The sequence below is a fragment of the Acomys minous genome, assembly GCF_964271855.1.
Source record: "Acomys minous genome assembly, chromosome: 12".
NCBI classification, from domain to species: domain Eukaryota; kingdom Metazoa; phylum Chordata; class Mammalia; order Rodentia; family Muridae; genus Acomys; species Acomys minous.
In genome coordinates, this window is record NC_140493.1 from 18792330 (window position 1) to 18809090 (window position 16761).

The 16761-nt window shown below is 52.8% G+C and overlaps 1 protein-coding gene across 4 annotated transcripts in view; it reads right to left on the reverse strand.

Moving 5' to 3' along the window:
- Positions 1–537: 537 nt before the first annotated feature.
- Positions 538–16761, reverse strand: part of MPPED1 (metallophosphoesterase domain containing 1) — a 78008-nt gene continuing 61784 nt past the window's right edge. For all 4 annotated transcript variants that reach the window (XM_084748645.1, XM_084748646.1, XM_084748644.1 and 1 more), the window contains 3 exons: positions 7565–7680; positions 4762–4875; positions 538–2829 (listed from right to left, as the gene is read on the reverse strand). In XM_084748645.1, the coding sequence (XP_084604771.1) occupies positions 2711–2829; positions 4762–4875; positions 7565–7680 (349 nt within the window). In that variant the 3' untranslated portion in view covers positions 538–2710. The remainder of the gene's footprint in view (positions 2830–4761; positions 4876–7564; positions 7681–16761) is intronic.

The following is a 16761-nucleotide window of genomic DNA, read 5'->3' on the forward strand; positions in this document are numbered from 1 at the left end:
TGGATGGGTGGATGGGTGGGTGGAAGATGGATGGATGGGTGGATGAATGGATGCATGGATGTGTGGTAAATGGATGGATGGATGGATGGATGGGTAACTTGCTGGGTGAGTATATCTACTCATCCTATGGACATATGAAAATATGAGTCAACAGGCAAGTGAGTGTGTTGAAAGATGGATAGTTAGACGGCTGGATGTAAATGGTAAAAATTTTGTAACTGGGAAGGACTTTGAGGCTGAGGTGCTTTCTCAGGCATTACACGAACTTTTTGTCTGCCTAGGAGTGGGTTGACCATGTCACTTTCAGGGCAAGCCAGCCCTTGGGCCATACCACAATGCTTCCTTTAGAAGCTCAGACATCCAGCCAAACCCAGTCCTGCCCGTGATGCCACCTCTGCAGCCCCTGCATCCGCGGGAGGTGGAGATCAGCAGAGGGTGCAGTCACCACCACATGGGGAGGGTCCTTAGCTGCTGGGACTTGGAGTTCTTCCTCCCTCTCCCCACCTCATGACCCAGGGAAAGAGCAGGCAGAAGGACTCAGCCTTTTCTTCTTACAAAGACTTTATTGTCTGACATGCTTGACAAAAAAAAAAAAAATTACAGCCACAGTCAAGTTATGCCAAAGTGATTGAGGAGCAGGCCGCCATCATTCAAATCTTGAGGACTTTCAGTGAATTTTCTCTTAGAGACAGCTGCTTCCACAGCTTTTCTTCACATAAAAATATGCCGCATTCTGAAGATGCCCTAGGAAAAGCTTTCTTTCCTTTTTTTTTTTTCCAAGCTTATAGTTCTTGGGTCCACAAAGAAACTGCGGAGCCAAGACAACACACAGGAAATGTGTTTTCTCTGCCCCAAACACACCATGCATCTGAGGCACAGAAGAGAGACCTTGTAAATGTTGCCACACACCAGGAACCGCTTGGCCCAAGGAAGATTCCTGCAGGCCTGTGGCCTGTGAGGCACAGCTGTCCTGGCCAACGTAAGCCACGACCGGAGGCCTGGGAATGTAGCCTCACCCACAGTGAGCCACGTGAACCTGGCTCATTCGCCTGCAGGGAAAGGATCGGGAGTGCGTCTCACAGGATGCTGGCATACCAAGCTCAAAGCTCAGAACTCCTTGTGGTCTGAGGGACACTCAGTTGAAACTGAACAAGAGCCAGTTCAGAATGGGACCCTTCAAAGTTAAGCAAGAGTCACCAGCCCGTGCCCTGCTCTGTAGGTGGTGACAGTGGTGGCTGTGAGACCAGGGATGGAGGTCCAAATCTCATTGCTGCCCCCTTTGTGCTGTGCATCCTCAGGCAAGTGACCTCACCTCTCTGGCCTCAGTGGCCTCATCTCTGTAGCAGGGTAAGAGTACCTATCTTGAAGGAAAGTCTGTAGACAAAGTGAAAGTCTTCTAAGTAAAGGTACCAGGGTAGCTGGTTCCCAAGGATGGAGCCAGGCCAAGGAAACGAGGCCCTCGTGTCAGATGCATGACATAGCGTAAAACGTCAAGAGTCGGGACAAATAATACTATTTTAGTGACATGTTACTAAGAATCAGAATGAGTGCAAAAATAGTCCACAAAGAACAAATATCGGCATTTTAAGTAGACAGCGTCTGACGCTGCCTCCCACTGACCTAGAGCCTGCTGCAGATGGGTCGGTCCACCAGCCTTCACTGGGTGACTGCAGCCTGAGGCAGAGCTGCCATCAGTGCCCAGGGCAGCTCCATCATTGCGCCATCTCCTGGTAACTGGTGGTACTGACAAGCATCCTGGAATCCCCTGAAGGGGAGAATCCGCATCAAGCCCATTGTAGACGCTAGCCACCAGGTTAGGTTTGGAGGAGCGTGTGAGTGCCACACACACAGGGCACGTATATGACCAGGCACAGGGTCTTGGCCCACAGAATCCCCTGGCCATTGTGATCTACAGAGTAACATGCTACCAGGGGATCCAAGATGGCCTCATTATAAGGAGGAACCAGCAGGTTATGGCTACCCAGAAGAACCAAGCCCCTCCCCCCACCAAATCCAGGCTCTAAGCAGAAGCTGGGGACACTTGGCCATTGTCCACATCAGCAGCCAGGCCCTAAGGAAGGAAAGGGGATTGAGCCAAGCCAACTGCCGTAGGCCTGGCTGGGGCTGTCGGAATTCCTGAGATGTCCCTGACCACTCCAGAACTCCTGCACACAAGGAACAGGTCTGTCTCCTTTCCTTCAGCCACAGAAGGGCTGTCTGTGCCCAGACCACACACACACACACACACACACACACACACACACACACACACACACAACCTTGGGGCTCATTAGCCACGCAGACACACTTGGATAACAAGACATTTTGTATGAAAATTCTCAAATCTCATCCAGGAGCAGTGGCTTCTCAAAGCAGGAGGGTGTTGAACTAAGCTTCCGTCATCTCCCAAGTGAGAGAGGGATGTGAGGCCCTTTAGGCCCTGGAATGGAGGACAGATGTACACACAGAGAAGAGAAGTGAGCATGGTACCCCTGACGGGGCTGCTCAAGGCCCCAGCTGCAAGTGGCAGAAGGCTGACAGTCAAAGGCAATTTCTTTTATCCCAAGGATTCTACTCGTTGCTGGCTGGTCCCATGGCCAGATGGACTGTCTGGGTTGTTCTGCATGGGAGGAAGTGGATTAGGGGGATCCAGGCTCTCAGCCAGACGTATGGAACTGACGTGGGCAGGCAGAGCTGGAGTGAGGAGCAGTCAGGAGTTCCGGGGTGTGGGGAGGTCGATGACTATGGGGGGATTTACAGGCTGATAGTTCACAGTGCACACAGACGCATTCACATAGGTGGTGGTCCCGTCCGCCATGACACCATACCCTGGAAAGTAAGCAAACACCTGTCAGACCAGGACCTGGCAGCTCCAGATATTCTGCCACAGTGGGCGGGGGCAAGCTACTACAGCTCTCAAACTTGGTCTCTTTAATCTGTCAAATGGAGGTGGTTCTGAGCCTGCCAGGAGGACCAGGTGACATGTGCAGTACTTAGGCCAGTGCATACCACAGAAAAAAGCACATAGTAAGTCACTGTCTTCATCTTCATTTCATCATCCTCAGCGTCAGCATCATCACCGTGGTTTCAGCAGCATGGTCCCTACAAGCGCTGTCAGATGTGAACAGGTGTGTTCAGATGCTATGCCTACAGACTGCATCACAATGTCATCATCATCATAGCCACCCCATCATAGTCACCATTGCCATCCCCATCGCTGTCATCATCCCCATGACCACCACCAACAGCATCCGCCTCACTGTCATCAGCATCACCATCCTTGTCATCATCCCCATCTATTGATGCTATCATTACCATGACATAATTCCCTTGACCAACATCATCATCAGTGTCATGATAATACCAGTACCGCTGCCATCTTTGTCACCATCTTATCACTGCCATCCCTATGACATCATCATCCCCGTGACCATCACTCCTCAGCCCTATCCCCTGGACTACATCATAACCACCTTGCTTGCTATCCCCAACACTGCCATTATCACTATGGCATCAGCATTTTCATCCTGAATTTCCTTCTCCTCTTTGCCAGCCCCTATCCCTAACCATATTATCATCACCATCAACACCACTACTATCACCTCATGACCACTGTCATCAACACTATCTCTCTCATCACCCTGTCAGCACCAGTCAGCACCTTCACTGTTATAATCACCACACTAGCATCACCATCACTAATACCCTCATCATTACCAGCAATTGCCCTGCCATGACATCATACCATCCTCCATAGCTTCATCTTTGTCACCACTGTCATCATCCCTGTGACCCTCATCACCATCTCTATTGTCCTCACAATCACCACAGTTATCATTGTCACATTCCTGTCTTCAATCACATGCCTGCTCTACCACCCCTGCTTGTTGAAATCCCTTCTTCTGGCTCAGACTGTCTTCACACCAGAAAGGACGCTCTCCCTTTCTTCTCTGGAGCTCCATTTTTGCCTATACAAATTTGTAGGGAGTAGAGTTTGGGTCCTAAGCAGCCTTACCTATGTTGGCCTGCATGCACACAAGAGGGCCCAAGAAGACAACCAGTATTATAAACTCACTGTTCGTGAGCTCCCACGCTTTTGCCTTTGATTGCCTGGCTGGTGCCCAGCAATCTGGGAGCTTCTCCAGAGACAAGTATGTGCTCTGCGATCCTGAGATGCTCAAGAAGTGAAGTGGCACGAGTTTGTTTACTTCCGAGTTAGGATACCATTAGATGAAGGCAGTGTGGAGGCCCAGGAATCCTGGTCCAACCACCGGCAGGGTCAGCAGACCAGTAAACACTCCTGGGACAAACCTTATCCATCCCTACCCCACCTCAAGCAGTCGCCATGCGTCCTGTGAGGCCTGGGACAGGCAGGTTAAATGTCTGAACGCATTAGCAAGGGTTTGCATCCGATGTTGAAATTGGGCTCCAGGAAGAACACTTGAGGGCTAAGAAGGTAAGCTGGTGTCAGGGACAGCTGTGTGGGGCAGTGTGGGTGGTCAGGACTGTGAGCCACCTTACCACAGAGTGGACATCCCTGCCACTCCAGTGAATTTACTTTCTGCTGGCCAGCACTTCCATGCTAACCAAGGCAGCAAGCATGGGAGACAGCCTATGCATGGACCACAGAAGTGGGCTCTTTGCTGCAGAAGTCAGAGAGGGAGCTAGTGAGCAGGCTTTAAGGGGCCAAGAAACCCCCTCTGAAAGGCCACTCAAGAGGTACCCCCATGTGAGGTCCCCTGCTCCTGCCTTCCCACTTACCTTCATGGATGTGGCCAAAGACATGTAGCCGAGGCTGAACTCGCCTCTGGACCGTGTTGAGCAACTCCACACAGCCCACACGCTGCATCTTCTTGGGGACCCAGTCTAGAAAGCCTGTGCAGGAAGACGACAGAGGCATTAAGGGGGTGCGGGGAACAGTCTTGCATCTCAAGCATCTGTTAGTGCACACTGGGTGGGACCTGAAATCCTATGCTATATACAATCCCAGCATAGCTCCTCTCCCCGAGTATAGCGAGCTCCAGAACCCTGCCCTGACTTACAGAGAAGCCCTTTCATGGGGCAGCTCCTGGAGGCTCAAGCTCCCTTCCTTGGCAGGGCTATAAGAGAGTCTTTTCCAAGAGCCAATGGGAGGCCAGGTACCTGGGCCCAGGTACCTATAGCCACTACAGCTCTCAGCCCATAGCTGCTCCAGTGGCTATTTTTAGCCACCCATTGCAGAGAAGAGCAAACTGAGTCCATGGTACCACAGTGGCTGGAAGCAGAGTGGAGCCTCCATAGCCTCAGAGGGAGATTTCCAATTCAGAAACATTCTCTACAAAGCCCCACGGAAGCCGTGGCATAACTCTTGTCAGTAGACTGCTTGCCTACCAGGGATATAGCTCTGGGGCACTGTAGACGTGATGGTACATGGCTGTGATCCTAACACTGGGAAGGTGATGGCAGGAATATCATGAGTTCAAGGCCACCTTTGGCTACATCAAAAGTTTGAGGCCAGCCTGGGATTCATTGGTGGGGGGAGGGGGGGTGGGGACCGTTGGGGGTGGAGGTGCACAGAAGCATGAAGCTAGTTTCCTTGGCTGAGACACGCTCTCATGGTGCCCGCTGTGTCTGTTGGCCGCCAGCCTCCCAGAGCCGCCCCATATGGTGGTGGCTTATTATCCGTACATGGCTACACAAACGAAGAATAATTGATGACTCAGTGAGCAATCAGGTTTCTGTCGGCCCCTCTCTGTTTGGGTGGGTGAGACAAGCTCTGGAGCTGCCAGCAAGGGTTGGAGAGCCTCAAGTCAGTGTGCCCAGCAAGCTTCAGCACGGGGAAGGTGCTGAGGCACAGAGCACAGCCTGTATGAGCCTCTCAGAGGGAGGAGAGAAGAGGAAAAGAGACAGAGGCAGGCTGTGGGTGATGAATAGGACTGGGGTCCATGGTAGAGCTAGGTCCTAGTCTCTGCACCCCCCAAGACTGTGCACGGTCTAGGCACAATCTTGGCTTCATCCAACCATCAGAAGTGCTGCCTTAGGAACTGGGAATCACACAGGCCCATCCTTTCCGTGACAGTGCGGGCTAAGACAGAACTGGGGTGGAGGTTTCTAGCATCTCAACTGCCCTGGTGACTGCAAGCTGAAATGAAGTACGTTATCACCTGCTGAGATTCCTGGTGCACGATGCATTCCCCAAAACAGATGTGCAGTGTGCTTTGTGGCTGGGGCAGGCTATCTGGAGAGCAGGAAGCCAAAGGATGTGGCTTCTGGATAGATGGATGAGCAGATGGGTGAGTGTATAGACAGGTAAGTGGACGGTTGATTGATAGGTGGTAAAGGGACAGATGAATGGATGATATAGGATGGATGGATGAATTGATAATGAATGGGGGATGGATGGATAAATGGATACAGAATGGATGTGATAGGTGGATAACGAATGATGAAGGGTGGAGGGTGAATGGGTGGAGGATTAATAGGAAGGATGGATGGATGGTGGATAGGCGAATGGAGGATGTATGTAGGGATGAACAGATAGAGGATGGATGGGTGGATAGATGGATGATGGATGGGTGGATGGATGGATGATGGAAGATAATGATTGGGGATGGGTAATGATGATGGATGAATGAATGGATGAAAAATGATGAATGGATGAGTTGATAAAGAATGGATGGATAAATGGTTAGAGAGTGGATGAGTGACAGGTGCATGATGCATGAGGATAGGTGGAGGGTTAAAGGGTAGAGGGTGGATGGACAGATGATGATGGCTTGATGGATGGATGAGGATGGATGAATGAAGATGGATGGATGGATGGGTGGATGGATTGGTGGGTGGACTGGTGGATGGATAAGTGGGTGGGTGGGTGGGTGGATAGGGAGGTAAACCAGGATAGTAAAAGGGGAAGAAGAGAAGTGGAAATCATGAAAGAGAGAAGAAAAGAAAATGGAGGAAGTAAGGGAGGAGAGCAGGAAATAGAGAGGATGAGGGGGAGGAAGGCCACAGAACCCACAAGGCTCCTGAAACTGAGGAGGGCCTTGGCCCATTGGTCTGGAAGCTGTGTCAGGGAGGGGCACAAGCCCGTCACCATCTTGTTGTGCAGTCTCAGCAGAGGCCCGGGCCTCAGGGTCTCTTCCACTGAAAATGGGTTAGGAACGGGTGGCTAGGATTGGAGGGCAGTGAGGGGGCCACAATAGTCAAACAAGATACAAGCCTAGAGAACTACCAGAATCATTAGAGAAAAAAAGCAGGGATCTGGGAGGCAATAGAAGGAATGTAGAAGGGACAGGCTGGAGCAGGGGGCCCTGGGTAAGAAGCCAGTAAGTCCTAGAAGAGGCAACAGGTGAGCAACAGCCTCAGCTCAGACCAGAGTAAGGGTGCACCAGCCAGGAACAACACTGGGAGGTGGAGCCCTGAGACCTGGGGACATTGACTTGATAAGAGTGGTACCCCAGCAAATTAGACCAGACGGCCAACTCAGGGCTCCTTGGGGTACAGCCCCAGACAACACACACTCCATCCTCAAGACCGGCAGGCGTCCTCTAGCCCGGGCAGGCGAACCAGAGACTGCAGATCTTACCCAGTGGCGGTCCGTGAGTTATGAGGATGTCAACTCCTTCTGGGATGAGATTCCACTTTTCCAGCAGTGCTTGGCCTCGCGGGAGGTTGAATCCCCAGCCATAGAACCAGGGCTGCCTAGGAGAGAAGTGGGGGTGCTTTAGGGAGGGTCTCAAGAGCGTGACACAGTCACAGAGAAAGGGACAGGTCACGTGGCCAAGCAGCCATGCGCACCAGCTTGGCACCTGGAAGCTTGATCAAAATGGAACTGGGCGTGTCTGGAGGACTCCTTCAAGAGCAGCCAGCTGCTGTCAATGGAGCCAGACTGAGGAGAGGCAGACTGAAGGAGCAGCGGCAGCCAGGTGGCTCTTCAATTTGCCAACCAGCACACACTGTGAGCTGGGTAAGACCAGGTATTACCCTGACAACCCCTCATGTGCCCAAAGTTGCCATCTGAATCCTACTCTTGGCCAACATAGATGACACCCCCTGGCTATGAAGCCAAGGGCTCTATCTACACTGTTGGCAGCCACCAAGGCACCTACTTAGGACTCACAGGGATTCCACAGAGCCCATTTAAGAACTCACAGCCCTATCCTCATAGGCTCTGAGCTGTAAGACTGGGTCTTTGCTGGGTACTATACAGGAAGGGAAGGTGCCCAGGTGTCACAGGGCCAGTGGAGCCATCACTCTCAGACCCAGACCTGATGTTCTCACCATCAAGCTTGCTGTGCTGGACCATTAGAAGAGCAGCACAAGGCAGAGGTGGCCCTGCCAGGACATGCTTCCTCAGGCATGCCCCATGCTCCTGCCCATCTGAAGACGCTAAGCGTTCTTCTGAAGGAAAATCAATCTCTGTCTCTCTCTGTCTCTGTCTGTCTGTCTCTCTGTCTCTCTGTCTCTCTCTGTCTCTGTGTCTCTTTGTGTCTCTGTGTCTCTCTCTCCCTCTCTCTCTCTCTCTCTCTCTTTCTCTCTCTCTCTCTCTCTCCCCTTCCACACAGCTTCAGAGAGAACTCTGGAGTCAAACTGGCCAAGGTCCTGATGGTCCACCACTTGCCACCCATGTCACTTTAACCAAGTGTAAGTTTAAAGAGTTAGGTTGACCATGACTGACAGGCACCTGAACCCTCAGGAGCCCTGTGCCGGGAGCTCTCTGTGAAACAGAGATGGCAACTGCCCCACAATGAGCACTCTGTGCGCTGCCCCTGCACCACCATCCTCCTCTCCTCCCTCACCATCACCTCCACTCTCTGTCACCTCCATCACTACCTCCATCGCCGCTACCATCGCCATCGCCACATCCATAATCACTGTCACCACCAACACCTCCACCACAGCCATTGCCACCACCGCTTTCATCATTCCTATCATGTCGATCAAAGTCACCATCACCTCCACCATCTCTGTCACCACATGCATCCACGCTGCCACCTCTATCACCGCCATCACCATCATCACCGCCATCACCATCATCACCGCCATCACCTCTACACAGCCACCAACCATTATTATCTCTACAGCCGCCATCATCCTCAACTCCATCACCACCACCTTCATCGTTCCTCATTAAAGCCGCCGCTACTATCATCACCACCAATATCACTCTCCCTGTCACCTCCACCATAGCCGTCATCACCATCACCATGGACCCCTCCTAAGAGCCACCCACAAAGCCTGGGTGTAAGGCTTTATTTGGGGCAGGGTTTTTTCCAATTGCATTTTTGGTGGCTGGAAGCATCTCCAAAGAGGAAGCAGAATAGGTGACCTCAGAGAAACCTGAGAGCAGGAAGGAGACTTCAGCTGGATAGAGTTTTAACTAAACAGTACCCACCCCCACCCCACCCCCACTACGTCACAGCCACACAGCCTGGTCACAAGGTAAGGTCCTTTTCTGCTGTGGCCCTGGTTGGTACTGGCAGCCTCTCTCTATGGATTCCTTGGGCTGTGCCTGCTGCACCCTGAAGAGCTGGGCCACGCAAGTCTCTGAATCACTATCTGGGATTCTCAGAGCCCTGCGATTGAAGGGGGTGCGGGGGGGGGGGCGGAGGAGACCGAGCCAGAGAGATAACAGCAGCATGGAAGCCGCTCGGTGTATGTCTGGGGCTGTCTTCCAAACAGAGGCTTCGTTTTTCAAAAATCTAATCAAATATTTACATGGCAGAAGGAGGCCTCATCAGGATGGGAGAGGAAACCTGTTAGTCCTCCTGAGCTACCGCAGGGGGATAGCTCTCAGAAACACAGCAGATATCCCATGGACCCCCGCCCAAGCCAACCCTTCCTGCCAGCTTCCCCTTACCCAGCAGCACGGAGCCTTGCTCTGCAGGGAGGCAAGGGAGTGGACGCTGGGGAGCCATGCACACCCCAGGACCACACAGCACTCCAGGCAGAGTGTGATGTGGAATTGGACCAAAGCAGGACATCCAGCCTGGAACCATTCCTCTACCCCTCCCCACCTCTGTCTTCTACCTCTCCTTCCCTCCCTGTCTCACCCCACCCACCTGTGGGCCATGAGACTTCCCCCATCCCCCAAAGCATAGGCGAGCTGCTGCCTTACTCCTGGTCAGGGCAGCAGTCAGCAGGACTTCAGCTCTTGGAGGTCTGGGGTCAGCCATGCTGACTCTGCCGCAGACTGGCCCTTCACCTCCCCCAGCTTGACCTCTGGAGGGGAGCTGCTATGTCCTGCCAAGAGCAACATAGAGGAAGAGGGCTAACAAGGATATGGCCGGAGACCTCAGGGGTATATTTCCACACACAGGCCATTAGCTACCATTAGCAGAGGGAGGCAGGGCCTGAAGGGAAGTTTCTGGAAGATAATTCTGAGGTGGTTTCAGTGAGGGGCATTGGGAAGGCCTGGGTGGCTGTGCTAGTTGGCGAAGCCTGAGCAAACTCCAGGGTCCTCATTGAGCCATCGGTTGCTGCTGGCCCAAGGAGACAAAGGAGGGACCATCTTCAGTGTACAGTCTGCACTACAGCCTCCTGAGGTGCTGTATCCTCTGTATCCCGTGAAGCCTAGCGCTGTGAACAATCACAGTGACCAGCTCTCTATATGACTGTACGGCTGTCCAGCATTTCCCAGGGAGGACACCCACACTGCTCTGGCCCTCGCTGTCATCCAACTTTAGAACACTACCCATGAATGTTCAAGCCGTGATGCTGGGGTACCCAAGAGCCCCTGGCTCAGCTTCCACCACAGCCTAACACCCTGGCCTGGCGCCACCTCCACCTTCCACCGGCCTCACCATCCAAGGCATCTCGTAACCAAGGAGGGTGGCCCATCAGAATTCCGACCGAGCCGAAGGCGGCTTTATGTCCTGAATCTCTGTCTTTCTGTTCTAAAGTAACCATTGGAATAATTTTCTTACAGAATGATAGTTGCCATGACAACCAGAGCAAATTTTCCTTTTCTGAAACAGATGTCTCATTTAGTTGAAAATTAGAATGTGAGCAAACCCCTGGGAAAAATTAATTCAAACTTTAACAGAGCGCTGAATACAACGTAATCTCTCCGAGGTTAACCCCTTAACAGCTTTTCTGTGGGCTTCTGCTAACCTTCAGATCAAACTTAATTAGGCCCGCTTAGCCAATATAAATGACCTCCGCATGGGCAATCATTACAGGGTCCCCCTGAAGCGTGAAGTTGGGTTCTCTGACAGCTGATGAGGCTACAGGCAATCCTCTACAGCAAGCAGCTGAAACAGAGCCAGCCCGGCCCCGGTTTCTACTTCCCCAGAGCAAGCATTCCGCCCTGGAGTGGGCACGTTCCCCTGGGGTTCAGCAGGGCACAGTGACCTCTGGCTGAACCCATTTCCTGGTCCCCAGGTGCTCCTGAGCAGGCCTGACCCCCAAGGTGTTTCCAAGCCAGAGATCCATGCTTGAGAACAGACCCTATGGGACACCAAGGGCGCATCCACAAGGGAGCAGATCAGGGGCCTCTCAGTCTTCACACCTATCCAGGAAGGTGTCTGCCGTCATGGCTCCCACAGACACAGAAGCTGAGGTGCAGAGCCACTTAGGTAAAGGGACATAGCCAGGGTACAGTACTTCAGCACCCCGAGGGCTATTCCAGATCCAGACCCTCTCTTCCAACCCAGAATGATAAAAAATACCACCTTCCTCCATGACCACCCTCCATATTTAGTTGCTCAGTAAACCCTTGGGAATGAAACTGTTGGGAGATTCCCCCATTCAGGCACAAAGAAGTGTTAGCACAGAGAAGGCAAGTGGCATATCTGAGGATGCACAGGAGCAAGGAATTGGACCAGGCTACCAGACACCGGCATCCCATGCCTAACCTGGTGGCTGATGCAAAGAACCCCCAGGGGTAGCCAGGCACCAGCTCTGTCTTCCACAGAAGCTTCTTGCCTGAGCAGCTCTCACAGGCTTCCTGGGAGAAGCCTCCAGCTTGGCTGAACAGGGAAGAAGAGCCTAATTCCTCATAGGCTCCCTGCGACTCCTCCCAATCCCTCCATGGCTCCCCACTGCTTCCCGGACAAATGCAGTCCTCTAAGCTTGGCACACAGGCTCCTTGACCCTACCCCAGTTGGCCCTCAGACAATCCCGCCCTGGGTTCCCCTGAAGTTCCCCCCGACCCTTGGCCATCACTTTTTACTCCATAAGCAGCCTATCCTGTGCCTACCTCCAGGTCTTATCTCCTGCTGTCCCCACGTGGGAGGTCCTTCCTAACTTCCCACCCATGGCTCATATTCATAAGGCCCCATTCAAAGGTCATCTCCTCCTCCGGAAGTGTCCCCTGATCCCTCCCTCCTTAGGCACAGGTTCTCCCTCCCCACCTCGATGGTCTGTTGTCAGCTCCTCCAGCAGCACAGGCCCAGTGTTCAGATCTGCTCCCCCACCGCCCCCCACCCCGGTCCATGTCCCTTATATCTGGCAGAGGGCTGAGCCTGGGTGGCCCTTAAGGAAGGTCTGTTCAAGGAGTACATGGATGAATGAAAACCGGAACAAGCCAGCTGCAGGTATGAAGAATGTACACATTAGAACGCCCTCCTCTCTGCACCCTCCTAATGGGAGCCCTGCCCTAGGACCTGCCAATCAACCTCCAAAATGACAATCCTAGCAAGGATGCCCGCCACATGCTATGCTTCCTCACCCTCTCAGGAGCCTGCCCAGGTGGCAGAGTGTGCCCATTTCACAAGGAAGAGCCTAGATCCCAGTGTCACCACCTGCATTCTGGTGCTCAGAAAGCTTGACTCCCAGCAACGCTCACTGCCTCCATGGTGGACTTGGGGACAGAGGGCTGGACTCCTGGGAGCCTTCTTCAGACACCAGAGTAGCCCTTTGCAAGAGACCTGCCCCGGGAGTGCTAACCCTCATTACTTCTTCTTGAGGTGCTCTGTCTGGTAGCTTACCTTCCCACAGCAGCTCCGAACAGAACGGTTACCGAGGCCTAGAAGCTGGTGTAGCTGTAGGTACCCTATTAAAAGAGCCTGCCCAGATCCCACTCCTGACAGGCCACCTCACCTACAGGATGTTCCCACTGCCTCCCTGAAAGATAGGCTTTCCTAAGCCACTCCCAAGGGGCCAGCCACAGCTAAGTCACTCCTGGCCCCAGTCACTCCTTAGAGCCCCCCAGCATCCCAGCCAGACTGTCACCCCCTTTTGCAATAGAGAAAACTAAGGCTCTGAGAGACCAAGGATAGAACCATAGGTCTCAAGCCCAGGGTCTAGACTGCACAGTGTAGACTTCTCGCCTATGGGTAACATTATTTCCTACTATGGCAGACACTTAAGTCAGCTGTCCCCTCTGCATCCCCTGGTGCTGGCATGCTGAGGCCAGGGGCTGAGGGATGGGTTGTTAGCAGTGTGGCCTGAGGTTGCTGAGGCTGGACAGGGTCCCCACCAGCTGCCCAGTGTCATGTCATCCATGCACCTTGCAAGGGCCACAACTGCAGCCAGCAAGTCAGCGGCAGAAAGGGCGGCACTGCAGAGTGGGCCCCTTGTCATTCCTAATTAATTTTCCCCACCCTTTCACTATGCGGAATCGCTTGTCTTTTGTTTTGCTGGGACTCTGTGCAGAGACGGCAGATAATAGTCTCAGATGCTCATCTTGAGTGGGAAACTGAGCAGGCGCACAGCAGCCTGCTAGAGAGGACGGGGCAACACAGAAGCAGCGGCTTGGGATGAGAGACAAGAGATAAGGGAAAGTGTGTGTGTGTGTGTGTGTGTGTGTGTGTGTGTGTGTGTGTGTGTGTGTGTGTGCCTTAAGAGTATACCTCCATAGTATACCTGTGCATCCCTGCACATACATGAATAGATCATGAGTGTGTTTGTGTGTGTATGACTGTGTGCTCATTTGCATCTCCCTACTCTACCTGTGCATGTGGGCACATGAATATGATTGAGTGCATGTGTGTGTGTGTATGTGTGTGTGTGTGTGTGTGTGTGTGTGTGTGTGTGCAGGTATGTATGTGTCAGGAATGTGTGTGCAGGCTTGCATGTTTATTGAATATATGTACATGTATGTAGGCCTGTGTATGTTTTGAATGTGCATATGTGCACAGATACGTGTGTGATCAGCTCAATAGGGTCCAGAAGCCAAGGACTCTCTTTCCCTGTTTCTGATACTGTCATAGACACAGTGTGCCAGGTCTGGGGTGCTCAGTACCCCGAAGAGAAGAGGGAAGGGGTGAAATAGCAATGGACCCACTCATGGCTGACAGGCAGAGTCTCTGGGACCTGAGCTGTGTCATGTGCTGCCAGCTCCGATGTGGCTATCACAGGTTGCCTTTTTTCTCCCCTGGGGAGGGCCTAAGCTTAGCTAGTCATGCAGACAGCTCCCTGAAGAGACAGGTGGCTCTTGACTGCGTGTGGGCTGCAGACAGTGATGTACATCACCAGGTGGTCTTGCTGACCACCCCCCCATGGCTCCATGCACAGCAGCTGCCTCACCTCTCATATGCAGGATAAGACTCAGCCGTAAGAGGGACAGGGATGCAGGAGGACGAGGTGGTCCATGGGGGCTGCCAGAGGCCAGGCCAGTGACAGGGGGAGGCCACCCTCACCAGCACTGGCTGAGGCTATCATCCTGCCACAGCAGAGAGACCCACACACCTGCCTCCTCCCAGGGCTGAGGTCCCAGGCCAGTCCATCAGCATCCCTGCATATCCCCAGCTCACCCATGCCACAAGACAGCATTGTCCTGCCTCTTCCATCAGGACACAGATCAAACAGAACAGAATGCGAGAAGCCACTCAGTGCCTGCCCGGGTGCTGAGGAGAGGTCGTCTTTACCACAGTTGCCTGAACAAGCTTGGAAGGCCACAACCTCAGGCTGAAGCCACTCAAAGATGCAAGACAGTCCAAGGCAAATGCTGTCTGTGGCCACCAAGCCAGAAAAGGGGAGGGAACAGGCTTGCAACAAACCTTTAAGCTGGGCCCCAAGGGCTTCAATAAAAGAGTAGACCACAAAGTTCACACCCTGACTACAGCACAGGATCCCCTACCAGAGACTCCAGAGCTCAAACCTCCAGCAATGGTCCCTATCCCATGGTAAGGATGCCCCAAGCCAAGGCACCAACATCATAAGGTGGTTCCTTCTGGGCACACTCACAGACTGAGGCAGGCATGGGCTATGCACTAAACAGGGCTGTGAATTCTAACTGAGCTGCCCAGAACCTACTCCAAATCTCAACAGACATGATCACTCAACCCCAGCGCACCAGAGAACAACCAGAGATGTAATCAGTAAAGGTTCTGTTAAGAGAAAAGGCAAGATCTTTGCCAGGAGCTGGTTGCTGGGGGTCCTGGACTGGCCCATCACTCCCACAAGGTGATGGGACATCCCAAGTCTGCACACAGCTAGCCAAGAAGATGCTCACACAGGTTCCTAGAAGCCACGTGGGATGTAGCCAGGGCCATAGGCAGGGCTGGATAGACACACTGTGTTCTGCCAGCAGGCAGCCATAGCTGAAGCCATAGACAGCCAGAGTGGTGAGGGGCTAGCTCAGGATGGACAGCAGGATGCTCAGACCTGAGCAAAGCTCTGAATTCTTTGCTCCTAATCCCAGGATCCTGAACCCATGCCTGGTCAGAGACATGGAGGAAACAGAAGGAGCATGGGGAAGATGGGCTCATGACGCTGTACTATGTTCTTCCAGTGAAAGGCATTGAAGTAGCCCCTCGCTGTGGTTGTCCTGAGGGCACAACGCTCCCCTCCCTGGCCCGGCTCTCCTTGATCCTTGTGGGCGTTTCCTTCACAGCAAGTCAGCTTGCTTCCTGGGTCTCAGTACTTTGATCTATAAAGTGAGGGAAAGTTGGGGAACCTCACTGATTGTCTGGGGACTGTGGTAGGACACACATCTGTCACACCGACAGGCTTCCTTCCATAAGTGTCACCAGAGCTGAGTTCCCCAGGCTGCTGGCTCCATTTCTGCCCCAGGCTGCGCAGCAGGCTTACTTAACTGTACAATGTAGGTGAATATAGAACACAAGTGCCCACTCCCAGCCTGCCCCCAGAGGCCACCAGGCACTCGCTGCTCCATGCCTGGCTGCAGAAGTGCTGTCTGACGCTATCAGCTACATAAAAGCAACCTTTATTATCCGTGCTCCCAACACGGGGTGGTCACAGCCAGCCAGCAGATGATGGGACACCAGCTGTGTGTCAGGCAGTGTCCCTATCTGGCCTCTTTGAACTCTAAGGGCAAGGAAGGGGACTCCCTGTGTCACCATCTCACAAGGCCAAGGTTCTTACCATAGCCACACTCCTGGTACCTGTATACCAGGCTGGGTCCTAAGTCCAGCCTTGTAGAGTGCTCTGCTGATCCCCGAGTACCTGGCTCCTAGAGCCCAGAGAAACCCCCTCCTTAGGCCTCAGGGGCCAGCGCTGATGGGAGACAGCCCAGCCAAGCACAGAATCCTTATCTGAGCCCAGCCGCCAAGGCACAGGCTCCACAGCCGATTCCCAAAGTTCAGTGTCTCAGCAGGTTTGGATCCCTTTTTTCAAAATACCAGAAGTAATGAGAGCAGATGGGCCTGCTACGTGCCAACTTCACTCTCTCCCTCACTCCTTTTTTTTTCTTTTTCTTTTTCTTTTTTTTTTTTTTAACCAAGGCCGTTTTTAGTTAAATGAGAACAAAAAAATGCATCCAAAACCCATAAATGAATAGGCTATATATGCAGGGATTTTTTTTTTAAAAGGAGGATTTTGCAAAAGCTGACTCCCTCTTCCTGCAGTTAGCTCAGCCCCAGAGCCACTCTGTGTGAT